Genomic DNA, 15,514 nt, shown 5'->3' on the forward strand with positions numbered 1-15,514 from the left:
AGATTCTGTTCTTGGCCATCTCCTCATCTTCATCTACTCTCCTTGCTGAATAAGTCTATCTGCTACCACAATTTTCTTTCTCACTCATAGGCTGATGACTTCCTTATTTATTATTCATAGCCATAAAGTTTGCTGAGCTTTAGGTCCTAATTTATACTCTCCTGGTGTTTAACCCCCCTAGGTAGTCTGCAAACACTGCAAAATGTCCCAAACTGAATTTCTCCTAATCGTCCCAAATTTTCTAACCTCAACCACCAATACCTCCCACATTGAGCCTTTCTTGCAAGCCACACTCTCTATAGTCACTACCACTCTGTAGCCTTCTTTTCCTAATTGTCTCCTGCCTCCTAGGCTCCTTTCTTGGTATGTTAGCCTTGCCCACATTTCTACATTAGCCTTGCTCCCATTCTTTTTTGTTTAAATCCTGCCTTATCCCAATATCTATCCTCCTTCCAGCCTTGCCAAATATTTTTTCCCCAGGCAATGTTCAAGGTGCTGGGATACTGTAATACCCAAGGCAAACATGGTGCTTAGGTCTTATCTAATGAGACAGACAATAATAAAATAAATAATATAATTTCAGATGATGTGATGTGAGAAAAATAAGACTAAATGTCATGAAACAGAGGGATGGGAGGAGGGCAACATTAAATAGGATAGTCAGGAAGGACTGACCTTTGGCTGAAACCTGAATGATGAGGAAGCAGCCACTCAAAGATTTGGGAAAAGAGTTTCTCAATCCAAGGGGCTAGCAGGTGCAAGGGCCCTAGGACTTATTTGGCAACGTTTAATGCTTTAGACACTGATAATACAGTCCTCTCTTCATTTCCCAACCCGTCCCCTGCCCCCTGTGGTAGCAGATAGACTTATTCAGACTAAGAGAACCCAGCAGTAAGTACAGTGCAAGACTGAAAGATTTTGCTTAACTTCTGGAAGATAAAGGACCTGGTGTGGAAATAAGCAGAAGTCAAGAAGAAAATAAAAGTGAATTGGAACCTAAAAGTGTACCAGGCCTACTAAGAAGTTTTTCTATCATAAAAGTGAATTCTAGGAAAGTTGACTTAGTTTTGTTGACTCAATAAAGTTATTAACTAGCAAGGATTCCACCCTGAGTCATATTTCTATGCTTAGTGCATCACTTTATTTATAACTAAATGCTTTCTGAAGTAAAATTGGAAACAACCACTTTGCTCTCTGAATTTATGCTTCTCAGCGGAGATCCTGTAGTAGACTTTCCTACATTTGTGGTAAACTACTTTTAACCATGCATCTAGGCAATAAAAATAGTTTTCATGTGATTATGTCTTTGGAAGTCTGGCACAAAATGTTATTTCACTTAGTGAGTGTGGTGTGACAGCTGTAAATTGCCACATACCAGCTTAATGCTTCAATATTGTATTTTCAGCGTGACTGAATCACTGACTTTTCTGGCTTTAACTACCTTTTCCACAGAAAAGCTGGCACTCAGGCAAATCTCCTGTGACATCGTCACAAAGAGATGCTGACAGGTCTCTGTCTCTCAGAGGTTCTAACTTGGCAGAGGTCCATCCAGACGTGCTGGGCATGAGCATGGGTATTTGTGGACCCCCATGGGAGGGGCCTCTCATTCTATCTTGCAAGCAGCAAAAAGGCATAGAGAGCCTCTTGGGATGGGAATTCTGCCTTGGCCAGCACGCTATGTATGGTAGGAAGGCATTGGGCCAGTTTAATAGGGCAGGGAGTTCTTATGCAAGGAAGCCAGATGTCGTGTAGCAGGCTAGAGAATCAAATTTCCCTCCTCATTATTTGGTTGGGTCATTGAGGAAGTGCTGAATAAATAATTGGCAGTGTTCAGGCACTCTCCATGATACTTGCGATATATAGATGAATGCCTAACTCAAGGAACTCACCCTAACTTGTGTGGGGAACTAACCTATAACTGCCAACCTTTTTTTTTTTTTTTAGCCCTCCCACCCTGAGACTTTTTACAACTAATTCATCAGATTTTCAACTAGTTTTTATCAAGTATTTCTATGCCAGGCACTGTGGGCTGCTTAAGTAAGAGATACAGAAATAAACAAGACAGAAAATTGTTTTAGGATTAATATTGTACACATAAAAATGTTATAATGGTTATCTTGGGGGAGTAGAATTCGATGCAGATATGGGCAAACTCAATTCATACCTTTTTTACCTTTACTATTTGAATATTTTGTAACAATTTGTTGGCAATATTGTTTTTTTTTGTAACTCTACAAGAATCTTCTGAGCAATTGCTTGCATCAGGCTATCTTCTGAGCTTTGAGAAAACGGCAGTGAATGGAGCAGAAAAAGCCCCCTGTCCTCATGGAGCTTCCATTCTTATTGAGGAGGCAACACAAAATCCAAACAAATATTCCACATAATATAATGATGGTTGATGACATATTCTACGGGGGGGGCGGGGGGGAGGATTAAAAAAAAAAAAGTGTTCATTTAAAAAAGTTAGGATATTCTGATTTGTCCAGATAATCTTGAGTCTGTAGAGACCGGAGTTCTTCACTGGCCTGGGCAAAGAGCAGCACAGAGAGAAATGGGCCAGAGGGCCAAGCCTCAAAGCTTTGAACTATTTGGATTCTTGTCCAGCACGCTTTCCATCCAGCACAAATGAAAAGGCAGTCTGAGCCGCCTGTGTTCTTTTGGCACGAGAGTGATGTCAATCCAGAGACTGACCTGGCTCGTTGCCTTTGACCAGAGCCCAGGCCTTTCCCCTCTTAGTGTGGGTACAGAATTCACCGCTGTCAGTATTTGAAGGTGCTGACCCTGCCTACCCCACATCCATAGCCAGCTTCTTCTTTCCAGCTTCACCAGCTGGTTTCCAGCGACATGATCACACTGGCTTCCGCCAGCCTTTGTCTGACAGTTGCCTGAACACTGGGACTTAAAAATTAGTTCTGAAATGCCTGAGTCCAGTCATCACATTCCAATCTATATTTAGAATGACATCCTCCTTCTTTGGCTCCCTGAGAACCTGCTCTTTTCTTTCTTTCTTTCTTTCTTTCTTTCTTTCTTTCTTTCTTTCTTTCTCTCAATATATTTTTATTGATTTCAGAGAGGAAGGGAGAGGGAGAGAGAGATACAAACATCAATGATGAGAGAGAATCATTGATCAGCTGCCTCCTGCAGGCCCCCCGCTGGGGATCAAGCCGCAACCCGGGCTTGTGCCTTTGACGGGAATCAAACCCAGGACCCTTCAGTCCGAACAGGCTGTGCTCTATCCACTGAGCCAAACTGGCTAGGACTTCTTTTCTGTTTCTGAAGTGCTTCCATTCTCAGTTCAGGCAGAGGTCTCACCTGGGAATGCAAAACTTAGGATTTCCAGTTCCTGCTCACAAACAAGGAGAAGATACTGTTTTCACTGAATTCCTCTAGTCAAAGAAGAGGTAAAAGTTGATATGATATTAAATCTTAAAGACACAAGAAAAATTGTATACACACGAATATGACAAATATTAAAAAATCTTTTTGGGCCTAGCCGGTATGGCTCAGTGGTTGAGCATGGACCTGTGAAACAAGAGGTCACAATTCGGTTCCTGGTCAGGGCACATGCCAGGTTTGGGGCTTGATCCCTAGCAGAGGGCATGCAGGAGGCAGCCAATCGATGTTGATGTTTCTCTCTCATCAATGTTTCTGTTTCTTCCTCTCCTTTCCTCTCTCTAAAATCAATAAAAACATACCTTTTTAAAAAATCTTTTTTATTGTTGTTGTTTTGTTAGTCCTCACCCAAGGATATTTTTTCATTGATTTTTAGAGAGAGTGGAAGGAAGAAAGGGAGAGAGGAAGAGAAGAGAGAGAGAAAGAGAGAGAGAGAGAGACATTGATGTGAGAGAGACATAACGATTGGTTACCTGCCAAACGCACCTGGAACTGGGCTGGGGATTGAATCTGCAACCCAGATAACGTGCCTTTGCCTGGGAGTCAAACCCAAGATCCTTCAGTTCCCAGGCCGATGCTCTAACCATCGGCCAGGGCTGGTTTTTATTCCAATCATGAAGGTAACACAAGCTTATCGCAGGAACATTAGAAAGTGCAGCACAGATAATTTACACTTTAATATATTATTTTCCTTTTGATCTGTTCTCATGCTCACAAGTTTGTTGTTACTTGTTAAACGTATTACTCATGCATACAAGACAAAATTCAAAAAGTAAAATCTCACTGTTCCCCTGCCATCTAGTTCCTCTCCCTGAAGCAAATTGTTCATAGTATTCTCTTATGCTCCTTTTTATTTCTATAAAATCTATAGTAATGTCCTACTTTCTTTTCTGATTTTAGTAATTTGATTTCCCCCACTTTATATCTTAGTCAATCTAACCAATATTTGTCAATTTTGTTGATTCTTATAATGAACTGGCTTCTGGTTTTGTTGATTTTCTCTATATTTTTCTATTTTCTATTGGGTTTGTCTCCACTCTACTCTATTATTCTCTTTCTACTGCTAACGATGGGTTTAGTTTGCTCTTCTTTTTCTAGTTCCTTAAGGTGTAAAGTTAGGTCATTGATTTACTTTGTAATGACACATGTTCTAATCTTCCTCAAACACCTCTAAGATCTGCCCCCTACCCCCAAAGAACTTCATCTCTCACATGTTCTGATCTTTCTCAATCACCCAATCTCACTTTTTTTTTAATATATATATTTTTTATTGATTTATTACAGTGAGGAAGGGAGAGAGATAGAGAGCTAGAAACATCGATGAGAGAGAAACATTGATCAGCCGCCTCCTGCACATCCCCTACTGGGGGATGTGCCCGCAACCCAGGTACATGCCCTTGACCGGAATTGAACCCGGGACCCTTCAGTTCGCAGGCCGACGCTCTATCCACTGAGCCAAACCGGTTTCGGCTCCCAATCTCACTTTTGAAATCTAAGACCCCATTCCCTCCTTTTCTTCTTTGTCCAAAATAACATATACCCCATTTTACATCACTGCCTTGAAATTTTCATGCATATGTGAATTCCCATGCAGATGTATTAAAATTTTTATTTTCTCCTGTTAATCTGTCTCTGTTAATTTGATTATTGTCCACTTGGCACTTAGGTACTTCCATATCTTGGCTAGAAGAATTTAGAAGGTGGAGGGAAAAGCATGATTTTTTTTTAGACTCCACACTTAAAAAAAAAAAAAGTTATTTCACTCTGACCAGGTAGCTCAGTTGGTTAGAGCATCATCCTGAAAGTCCAAGGTTTCAGGTTCGACCCCCTGGTCAGGGCACATACAAGAATCAACCAATAGCCTGGCTGGAGTGGCTCAGTGGTTGAGCATTGACCTATGAATCAGGAGCTCACGGTTCAATTCCCGGTCAGGGCACATGCCCAGGTTGTGGGCCCCCTCCCCAGTAAGGGACGTGCAGGAGGCAGCTGATCAATGATTCTCTCTCATTATTGATGTTTCTATTACTCTCCCTCTCCCTCTCTGAAATCAATAAAAATATATTAAAAACAAAACAGCCGAACCGGTTTGGCTCAGTGGATAGAGCGTCGGCCTGCGGACTGAAAGGTCCCAGGTTTGATTCCGGTCAAGGGCATGTACCTGGGTTGCGGGCACATCCCCAGTAGGGGATGTGCAGGAGGCAGCTGATCGATATTTCTCTCTCGTCGATGTTTCTAACTCTCTATCTCTCTCCCTTCCTCTCTGTAAAAAATCAATAAAATATATTAAAATATATATATATTAAAAACAAAACAAAACATTCTCTCTAAAAGTGGAAGAAGAATCTGACTTTAAAAAAATTGGTAAAAACATTTTTTCTGTAACATTTGTTGAATAATCTTTTTCTTTTCTGATTTAAAATGCTACCTTTTTGCCCTGGCCAGTGTGGCTCAGTTGGTTGGAAGTTCTCCCGTGCTGTTTGGAGGTTGCTGGTTCAATTCCTGGTCAGGGCACATGCCTGGGGTTGTGGGCTTGATTTCCAGAAGGGGGTGTGCAGGAGGCAGCCAATCCATGTTTAGGTGTCACATCAATGTTTCTTTCTTTCTCCCGCTCTCTCCCTCTCCTTTACTCTCCTAAAAATCAATTTTAAAAATCTTTTAAAAAATGGAATTGCCTTATGACCCAGCAATACTTCAGGGTCATACATCTGAAGAATCCCAAAACACTAATTGGAAAGAATATATGCACCCCTATGTTTATTTATAATAGCCAAGATAAGGAAGCAACCTAAGTGCCAAGTGGATAATAGACAAGTGGATAAAAAAGTGGTGGTACATATATTCAATGGAATATTACTCAGCCATAAAAAAGAATGAAATCATATCTTTTGCAATGGTATGGATCAACCTAGAGCAAGCATGTTAAACTCAAAGGCCAACACAGGCCAAATAAACAAGGTTTAAGTTTATGTGGGCCGCAAAAAAACAAAAGCTTCAATTTTCATAGAAATGTAGGTTTATTTCGAAAAGTATAGCATAAAAAAAAAGAACAAGAGCAATGATAAAATTAATGTTTTCTTCCTGACACTTGGCATCTCTTCTTTGCTGCTAATTTTCCTACTTCGGGGGAAATCTTGCTCGCAGTGATTTCTTTCAAAACTAACCCAAGGTGAATGTCAGTAATTCTGGATCTGATAGGAGACTTATTTCCTTTCATAATCTATACTAAATGTAATATGCTAATTAGCTGGACATCCTTCCGGACGTCCTTCAGGACAAAGCCACGGTGGTGGGGGCTGAGGCAGAGGCGGTTAGGGGCAATCAGGCTGGCAGGGAAGAGAAGTTAGGGGCAATCAGGCCAGCAGGGGAGAGCAGTTAGGGGCAATCAGGCTGGTAGGAGAGAGCAGATAGGGGCGATCAGGCAGGCAGGCAGGTGAGCAGTTAGGAGCCAGCAGTTTCGGTTTGTGAGAGGGATGTCATGCAGTGTCAGGCCTAAACCAGCAGTCGGACATCCCACGAAGGGTCCCGGATTGGAGATGGCGGAGGCTTGGCTGAGGGACCTCCCCCCTCACCCCCGCCTGCACAAGTTTCGTGCACCAGGCCTTTAGTTGTACATAACTGCTCACACCATTATATTGGCAGGGCCGCAAAATATTTGTGTGGGCTGCATGTGGCTGGCGTTTGACATGCTTGACCTAGAGAGTATTATGGTAAGTGAAATAAGTCAGACAGAAAAAGGCAAATACCATATGATTTCACTTATATGTGAAATCTAAAGAACAATATAAATGAACAAACAAAATGGAAACAGACTAAGAGTACAGAGAACAGACTGATGGTTGCCAGAGAGGAACGGGTATGGGGGACTGGGTGTAAAAGTAAAGGAATTACGAAGTACAAATTAGACCCTAGCCAGTTTGGCTCAGTAGATAGAACGTCGGCCCTTGGACTGAAGGGTCCCGAGTATGATTCCGGTCAAGGGCACATACATTGGTTGCATTGGCCCTGGTCGGAGTGCATGCAGGAGGCAACCAATTAATGTGTCTCTCTCACATCGATGTTTCTCTCTGTCTCTCCTTCTCCCTTCCACTCTCTCTAAAAATCAATGGGAAAAATATCCTCGGATGAGGATTCACAATAATAAAAAAGGAAGTACAAATTAGTAGTTACAAAATAGTCACAGGGATATAAAGTACAGTATAGGGAATATAGCCAATAATATTGTAATAATTATGTATGGTGCGTGGTGAGTACTGGAAATATCAGGGGGAATACTTTGTAAAGTATGTAATTGTCTAACCACTATCTGTACATCTGAAACTAATACAAAATAATATTGAATGTAAACTGTCATTGAAAAGTAAAATAAACAAACAAATAAATAAATTAGCTCTGAAAAGGCACTCAGAAAAAAAGTTCTTCAGTGGCTTTGGATGTTGGAGGGTTTAGTTCAAACTTCTAGCACTTTGTCATAAGGTCCTTGGTCTTATCTCTTTCATCTTATTCATTTCCATTCTCCTTCTCCTTACTTGCAGCTTTTTAAAAAATAAGCAGTAGTTTTCCTTCCTTCCTTCCTTCCTTCCTTCCTTCCTTCCTTCCTTTTGTTATTAATTCCCACTCAATTCTGCCCAGGCTGGGTAGCTCGGTTAGTTAGAACATAATCTCACCAAGGTTGCAGGTTTGATCCCTTGTCAGGGCTCATACAAGAATCAACCAATGAATGCATAAGTAAGTGGAATAACAAATTGATGTTTCTCTTTTTCTCCCTCTTTCTCTCTAAAATCAACTTTTAAAAAAGATCTTGAAAAAAAATTGCACTTATCCTGTAAATCAATTTAAAAATAATTCTTCACTGCAGCCCCATTCTAATTTAAATATGTCTCTTTCTGCTATTGCAATCCATGCACCTATTAGTGTTATCACACTGTATAAATGAGATTATTCATCCGTTTTTGGCTATTTAGTTTTTTCTCCTGGGAATTGACAATTTATATTTTGTTCACTTTTCTGTCGAGTTGTGATTTTCTTATTAATTTATAGAAATTCCTATTTATGTGACAAATATTTTTTCTCAGTCTGGTCTTAGTTTTAGTTTGTTGGGTTTTTTGTGTGTGTTTTTCTCATACTTAATTTTTGTGTGTAGTAAAATATATCTAGAAGACCTCTACACTGGTATAAATTTACTTGCTTAAATATGTCTTCTAATATATATATATATTTTTATAATTAGCTCTTGGAGTTCTTGGAATAAGCATTTTTGAGATTATTAGTTTCTTCATAAATATCATTTTCTATGGCTGAAAATTTATTCAATAAATTTATCAAATGTCCACTTAGCTGCTGAGGAATACAAGATGAAAAAAAGACAAGGCCGCTACCTTATAAAGCCTACATTCTAGAGGTGCAGGCAAACAATAAACAAGCAAACAAATAATCCAAGTAATTATTGCTTTTAAAAACAACTATGAAGGAAATAAAATGGGTATCTACTTCTTAGAGTGGTCACTGAAGGCCTTAATGTTAGTAGGCAGAGGACGTGACGTGCACATAAAACACTTCCATTAAATCAGTGGTTCTCAATCTTGGCTGCACATTAGAATCACCTGGGAATCTTGTTGAAATCCTGATTTCTGGGCCTCATCATTAGTAACAAAGGAACAGAATTTCCAGAGGATGAGGCCCAGAAATCAGGATTTTAACAAGATTCCCAGGTGATTCTAATGTGCAGCCAAGGTTGAGAACCACTGCATTAAATGGATCTCCCATAATTTACGTAACCATTTAAACTTATTTTTATTTTAGAAAGAGAGGAAGGAAGAGAGAGTTTGAAACATCAATTTGTTGTTCCACTCATCCATGCATTCATCAGTTGATTCTTGTATGTGCCCTGACCAGGCATGGAACCCGCACCATTGGCGGGTTCTGGACGATGCTCTAACCACCTGAACATCCGGCCAGGGCCTGAACCATTTTTCTTTACTGTTGCGTTTTTAGATTGCTTCCACATTTACCATTACACTAATAAATAATAAGAAACAACTCTCTTTGTATATTTCCAAGGATTAGGTTCCTATAAATGTAATTGCTGGATAGGAACAGTACTTTTATACACACTGTCAAATTGCTTTCAAGAGGTAATTCCAATACACTCTCCAGTGAGAAAACCGACTACTGAAGGGAGAGGTAGGAATGGAAAAAGTAACTAAAAAAATGGCACGTTTGGGCTCAGCAAAAGGAAAAGCTAACTGTAATGAAGCAGACCTGGGTTTACAAGCCAGGGGCGCAGGGTGATGACAAAGGACAGCACTCCCTTGGGAACAGGAAAACTCCGATTCTAAACCCATGTCTGCCACCCAGTGACCTTCACAGGTTATAGCTCCTCCCTCAGCCTTAGTTTTCTGAAACTCGGTAGAATCGCCCCAGGTTTCATGTCCTCCAACATCTGCATACCAAGCATTCTCTCTAGCCCCTCCCAATTCCAGACAATAGCGTCGGAATTGGTGGAGATGGGAGTGGGCTGAACCAGCCCCCGCGGCAAACCGCCCACTAGTCATTCGCGGGCACTTCCGGCGGCCGGGACAAAGGGTTCGCAGCCGCAGGAACTGCACTTCCGGATAACTCAAGCTGCGCACTGGAAGTCCGGGTCCGCGAGTCACACGGGGTGACTCCGGTGCCGCCACTGCGCATGCTCCCCGCAGTCGCGAGGCGGGGCGGGTCAGTGGATGGGGCGGGCCGGCACCCTGACTGGTCTCGCGGTCACTGGGCGGGCGCGCGAGCGCCGCGGGGCGGAGCCTAGTGCGAGTGGGCGCTGCAGGTCTCCGCGGAGCGTCACTGTGCCGGCCGACTGAGGGCGACTCAGGTTAGGCGGTCGCCCCGGAACTGTCTGTGGTTGTGGCCCTGGGTGTTCCAAGGACCTGACGCGGAGTTGTGCTGAAGGAGGCGCGGCATCACCCCGCTCCCTCCACCTTGGCTGCAATAGCCATGGCGAAAGGCAGAGTCGCCGAAAGATCGCAGGCGGGGTCACTCCAGTCGACCCCGGCGGGGGACCGGGCTGCGGGGACGCGGGCTCCCACAGCGCCGGGCAGCAGAGACCACTTGAAGGGTGAGTGGATCCAGGGACCAGAGCTGGGCCTGGATCTGAGGCGGGAGGGTGCCGGTAGGGGTTCCGGGGGGCGGGGGGAAGGACCCCAGCTGGGTTCCGGGGGGTTGCTGGGGGGTCTGGGGCCTGTTCTCTCCAGGCGAGAGGAGGGAGAATGGGGCACCTGCGTTTGGGCCGCTGCCCAGCACCAGGCGGGACACCTGGTAGGTGAGCCGTAATAAATAGTGTTTTAGTTAAATTCAGCTAAAAGAAGGAATGGCACTGGCTGGTTGACGCTAGGGAGACTGTAAGGTTGATAATACTGGAGCTAGACGGCTGTCAGAACTCTGGCATTCCTTGCTTTATTTTCGTAGGTGAGGAGGCTGAGGCCCTGGGCGGCTGTATGACTTGCGCAAAGTGACAAAGCCAGATTAGTAAGGTCTCGTTAGGAGCAAGGACTTACCTACGTCCAGGTGTGACTTCAGGTGGCAGGAACACTTGGGTTTGAGTCCCTGCTTTACTACTTACTTATGACTTTGGACTTGTTATCTTTCAAAGCTTAGTGTCTGAACTGTGCAGTGGGGATGATGATAAAATTAATGGTGTCTATTTAGACTGGTGCGTGGATTAAACGAAGTAATTCACGTAAAGGATTTAGGGTAATGCTTGGCTTGTATGAAGTAAGGGCTAAATGTTAGCGATTACTATTGTAGCTATAAGAGCTCTCTCTCAACCCCTTCCCCTCCCCACAAAAAAGAAGCATACCTAGAAATTACATATTTTGATTCCACCTTGGCATAAGGTTTTTCATTGCTTCCCAGCAACTAACATGATCAAGTTCTTTAGATGCTTTTAAAGCCCATTACCTTGTAGAGATCCTATCAAATGGCCATTGTGTTGTCTGCAGTTTACTCACACTATTGTGTTTCACAACCAGTGATGGGTAAGAAGAGGGACTGTAAGAGTGTCTACCAGCACTGTAACTATAGTCAGTAATAAAGTATTGTACACTTAAGATTTATAAACATGAAGCTACTATGTTTAACATTCAGCTGAAATACTTTTTTTTAAAAACAATATATATTTTATTGATTTTTTTACAGAGAGGAAGGGAATGGGATAGAGAGTTAGAAACATCGATGAGAGAGAAACATCGATCAGCTGCCTCCTGCACACTCCCTACTGGGTATGTGCCCGAAACCAAGGTACATGCCCTTGGCCGGAATCGAACCTGGGACCCTTGAGTCCGCAGGCCGATGCTCTATCCACTGAGCCAAACCGGTTAGGGCATGAAATACTTTTTGAGTCGAGTTTAAAATGTATTAAATGAAAAGAGTGTCTAGCAGAAAATGATATTTTATTTTTAAATGTCTCCAGTGTACTTTGGCTTTTTAAGCTCTATGCATAGACAGTAAAGCCAAATAACTTTAGTAACTCAGAAATGAATTGCTCTCAATGTATAAACCCACTCAGATGAAATAAATGTTGTTTTGAAGATGCTGCTAGTGAGAGTGACAATAATCCAGGGTTTTCCTGAAAAGTGTTTTCCAGGTAGCGCATCCCAAAAGATTGTCATTTGCTTTGTGATAGCAGTCAGTTGATTTATTCCTTTTTTAAAAAAACCTAATTCTGTTCAGAAAATAAAAACTTGAAATCTCCAAAGTACTTTTAAATTGTTTATCTTATTTTATCATTTGAACAACACATTCAACACAGTTATTTTTTATGATGCTGTCAAATGACTTCTGTAGACTACACATCTATAGGAAGATAGAGGGAAGAGAAGTGAAAGCATGCCTTCATGGACTCCTTGGGTTTGGATAAATAGGTTTTGGAAAAGAGAAGGGAATGGAATTGAAGTTAAATGTGAACCCTTTATGTGTGTCAATAAAGAGAGTAACTTATCAGGAGTGAAGAATTTTTGTAATTAGTAGGAAATAAAGTTGGCCATGGCATGGTCAAAATTATGTGATAATATGGAGGACTTTAAAGGGCTAGGCAAACCCAGCTGGCGTGGGTCAGTGGTTTAGCAATTGACCTAGGAACCAGAAGGTCATGGTTCTATTCTTTCTCATCATTGATGTTTCTATCTTTCTCTCACTCTCACTTCCTCTCTAAAAATCAATAAAAACATATTTTTTAAAAAAATTTCTAGTTTTTTCTTTTTCTTGTCTTCCTTTCTCTGTCAGTTTGTCTGTCTCTAGTTAGTGTTAGGATTCTCTGTACCTTTCGTGGGTAGGAAATTTTACATAAGAGGTTTTGATTTACTTGCTGGTGGAAATCAGCTTGTGATGTGATGTCATTCGAAATACTTAACCACCGATTTTTCAGGTTATAAAAAAGGAATTTTTGTTCACTGCAGGTGGTAACTTGACATTCAAAAAAGAAAAGATTTTAGAGAACAGATAAAATTGTTAGTAACTCTTAATTGAAAAATATATACTAATGATAGTAAATAAATTTGTAGTTTTATTAATTGACATATCTACCTAACTTTGACAAATAGTTGTCATTGTGTGTATGCTTGCAGTATTTCACACAGTATATGCAGTGTTTGGTACATTTGGTGTGTGCCTTGCCATGACTGGTCTCTAATCTAACATCTGAACCTTACAGACTAAGGACTACTGTGAAGACTTGAGAAAAGCAATGACACTGAAATCTAATTCTTTTTTTTTTTTTAATACATCTTTATTGTTCAGATTATTACAGTTGTTCCTCTTTTTTCCCCCCATAGCTCCCCTCCACCCAGTTCCCACTCCACCCTCTGCCCTTACCCCCACACTGTCCTCATCCATAGGTGTACGATTTTTGTCCAGTCTCTTCCCACACCCTCCAAACCCTTTCCCCCCTGGAGAATTGTCAGTCCACTCCCTTTCTATGCCCCTGATTCTATTGTATTCACCAGTTTACTCTGTTCATCAGATTTTTTATTCACTTGATTTTTAGATTCACTTATTGATAGATATGTATTTGTTGTTCATAATTTTTATCTTTACCTTTTTCTTCTTCTTCCTCTTCTTAAAGAATACCTTTCAGGATTTCATATAATACTGGTTTGGTGGTGATGAACTCCTTTAACTCTTTCTTATCAGTGAAGCTCTTTATCTGACCTTCAATTCTGAATGATAGCTTTGCTGGATAAAGTAATCTTGGTTGTAGGTTCTTGCTATGTATCACTTTGAATATTTCTTGCCACTCCCTTCTGGCCTGCATAGTTTCTGTTGAGAAATCAGCTGACAGTCGTATGGGTAGTCCCTTGTAGGTAACTGACTTTTTTTCTCTTGCTGCTTTTAAGATTCTCTCTTTGTCTTTTGCCCTTGGCATTTTAATGATGATGTGTCTTGGTGTGGTCCTCTTTGGATTCCTTTTGTTTGAGGTTCTCTGGGGTTCCTGGACTTGTAAGTCTATTTCTTTCACCAGGTGGGGGAAGTTTTCTGTCATTATTTCTTCAAATAGGTTTTCAATATCTTGCTCTGTCTCTTCTTCTGGCACCCCTATAATTTGGATGTTGGTACGCTTGAAGTTGTCCCAGAGGCTCCTTACACTATCTTGATATTTTTGGATTCTTTTTTCTTTTCCGGTTGGGTATTTTTTGCTTCTTCGTATTTCAAATCTTTGACTTGATTCTTGGGATCCTCATGTCTGCTGTTGGATCTCTGTATATTATTCTTTATTTCAGTCAGTGTATGCTTAATTTCTAGTTTGTCTTTTTTCATGTCCTCCAGGGTCTCACCAAATTTATCGGCGGTTTCCAGAAAATTCTTGAAAAACCATATAACCGTGGTTTTGAACTCTATATCCAGTCGTTTGCTTTCCTCCATTTCTGTCATTTGTGACCTGTTTCTTTGTCTCCGCATTTTGGCTACTTCCCTGTGTTGGTAGAGTGGCTTTGTGTGTTAGGTGTCCTATAGGGCCCAGTGGCTCAGCCTCCCCAATTACCTGAGGTGCACACTCTTGGCGGACCCCTTTTTGGGCTGTGTGCACAGTCTTGTTGTAGTTAAGCGCAGGTATCACTGGGAGGAATTGACCTCCAGGCCAATTGTCTGTGAGAATCAGCTGTGTCTGCAATGGGAGAACTTCTGTGCTGAAGACACCCTTATGGGGCAAGACTTGCTTCAGTGGGGTTTTGGTGCTCACTGAGTTTTCCCCCTGAGTGTGTCCCTTATGGATCTGAGGAGTTGTAATCTGGATGGTCCCACTCTGACCACTAGGTACACTGGCACTTGGATCTCTAAGGAGGTGCTAATTTAGCCTCTGCCTGAGGCTACCCAGCAGGGGCTACGGAGAGATCTGCAGATTCCTCTTCCTTGTTTGGGGTTTGGAGGTGCCCAGATGAGGCCCAGCTGTGAAGCAATGCAAGCTGCTGTGGGGCCTTGGGCCTTCTTTTGGATGTTCTGGGTCTCTCTGACCCAGCTACAGTTGGTTAGGTAATTTTAGATCTCAAAGGGCCAGCCCATTCATATGCAAAAGCCTCTGCTAGCAGCTTGGGTGGGGCGGGGTCTCAGGGAATCACCAGGGCGGAGCAAACAGCTATGGCTGATCCTCAGCCCTGTCCTAAGAGGCCCTCGAGTCTCAGTGACCCGTCTCAGTGTCCCACAGTAACCGCTGCAAGCACCTCTGAGAGAAAGCCGCCCTCGAGTTCTGCCTGTTGCCAGACAGTCCAGTTTCTCCCCATATGAGTCTGAGTCCCCAGAGACTTCCCGGAACTGGAGTTCAGAGCCATCGAGAGCTTGTGACTCCCTCCCTATTGAAAAAGACACCAGCGTCCTCCATTGCCAACCCTTTCCCCACACGCCTCCGTACCTCTGCACTTTACTTCCGCACCTCCTCTGAGTCTCAGTGTGCTTTTCTCTTTCCTTCTAGTTGTAGAATTTCCACTCAGCCAGCCTTCCTGTGGTTCTGGATGATGTCTGTTTTGTCTTTTAGTTGTAGTTTTGAAGTGGTTGTGCAAGGCAACAATTTCAGGTGTTTACCTATGCCACCATCTTGGTTTCTCCTCCCAGTTTAATATTCTGAAATCTAATTCTTGCATGATGAAGAAGG

General features: G+C 42.2%; 1 protein-coding gene across 1 annotated transcript in view; it reads left to right on the plus strand.

The window, feature by feature from the left end:
* The first annotated feature begins 10,222 nt into the window (after nucleotides 1–10,222).
* Nucleotides 10,223–15,514, plus strand: part of TMEM41B (transmembrane protein 41B) — a 36,142-nt gene continuing 30,850 nt past the window's right edge. Inside the window, exon 1 of the mRNA XM_070425329.1 lies at nucleotides 10,223–10,492. Coding sequence (XP_070281430.1) covers nucleotides 10,372–10,492 — 121 coding nt within the window. The 5' untranslated portion in view covers nucleotides 10,223–10,371. The remainder of the gene's footprint in view (nucleotides 10,493–15,514) is intronic.

This window comes from Myotis yumanensis, unplaced genomic scaffold (genome assembly GCF_028538775.1).
Source record: "Myotis yumanensis isolate MYYU_CA2020_CCGP unplaced genomic scaffold, mMyoYum1.0.hap1 SCAF_10, whole genome shotgun sequence".
NCBI lineage: Eukaryota > Metazoa > Chordata > Mammalia > Chiroptera > Vespertilionidae > Myotis > Myotis yumanensis.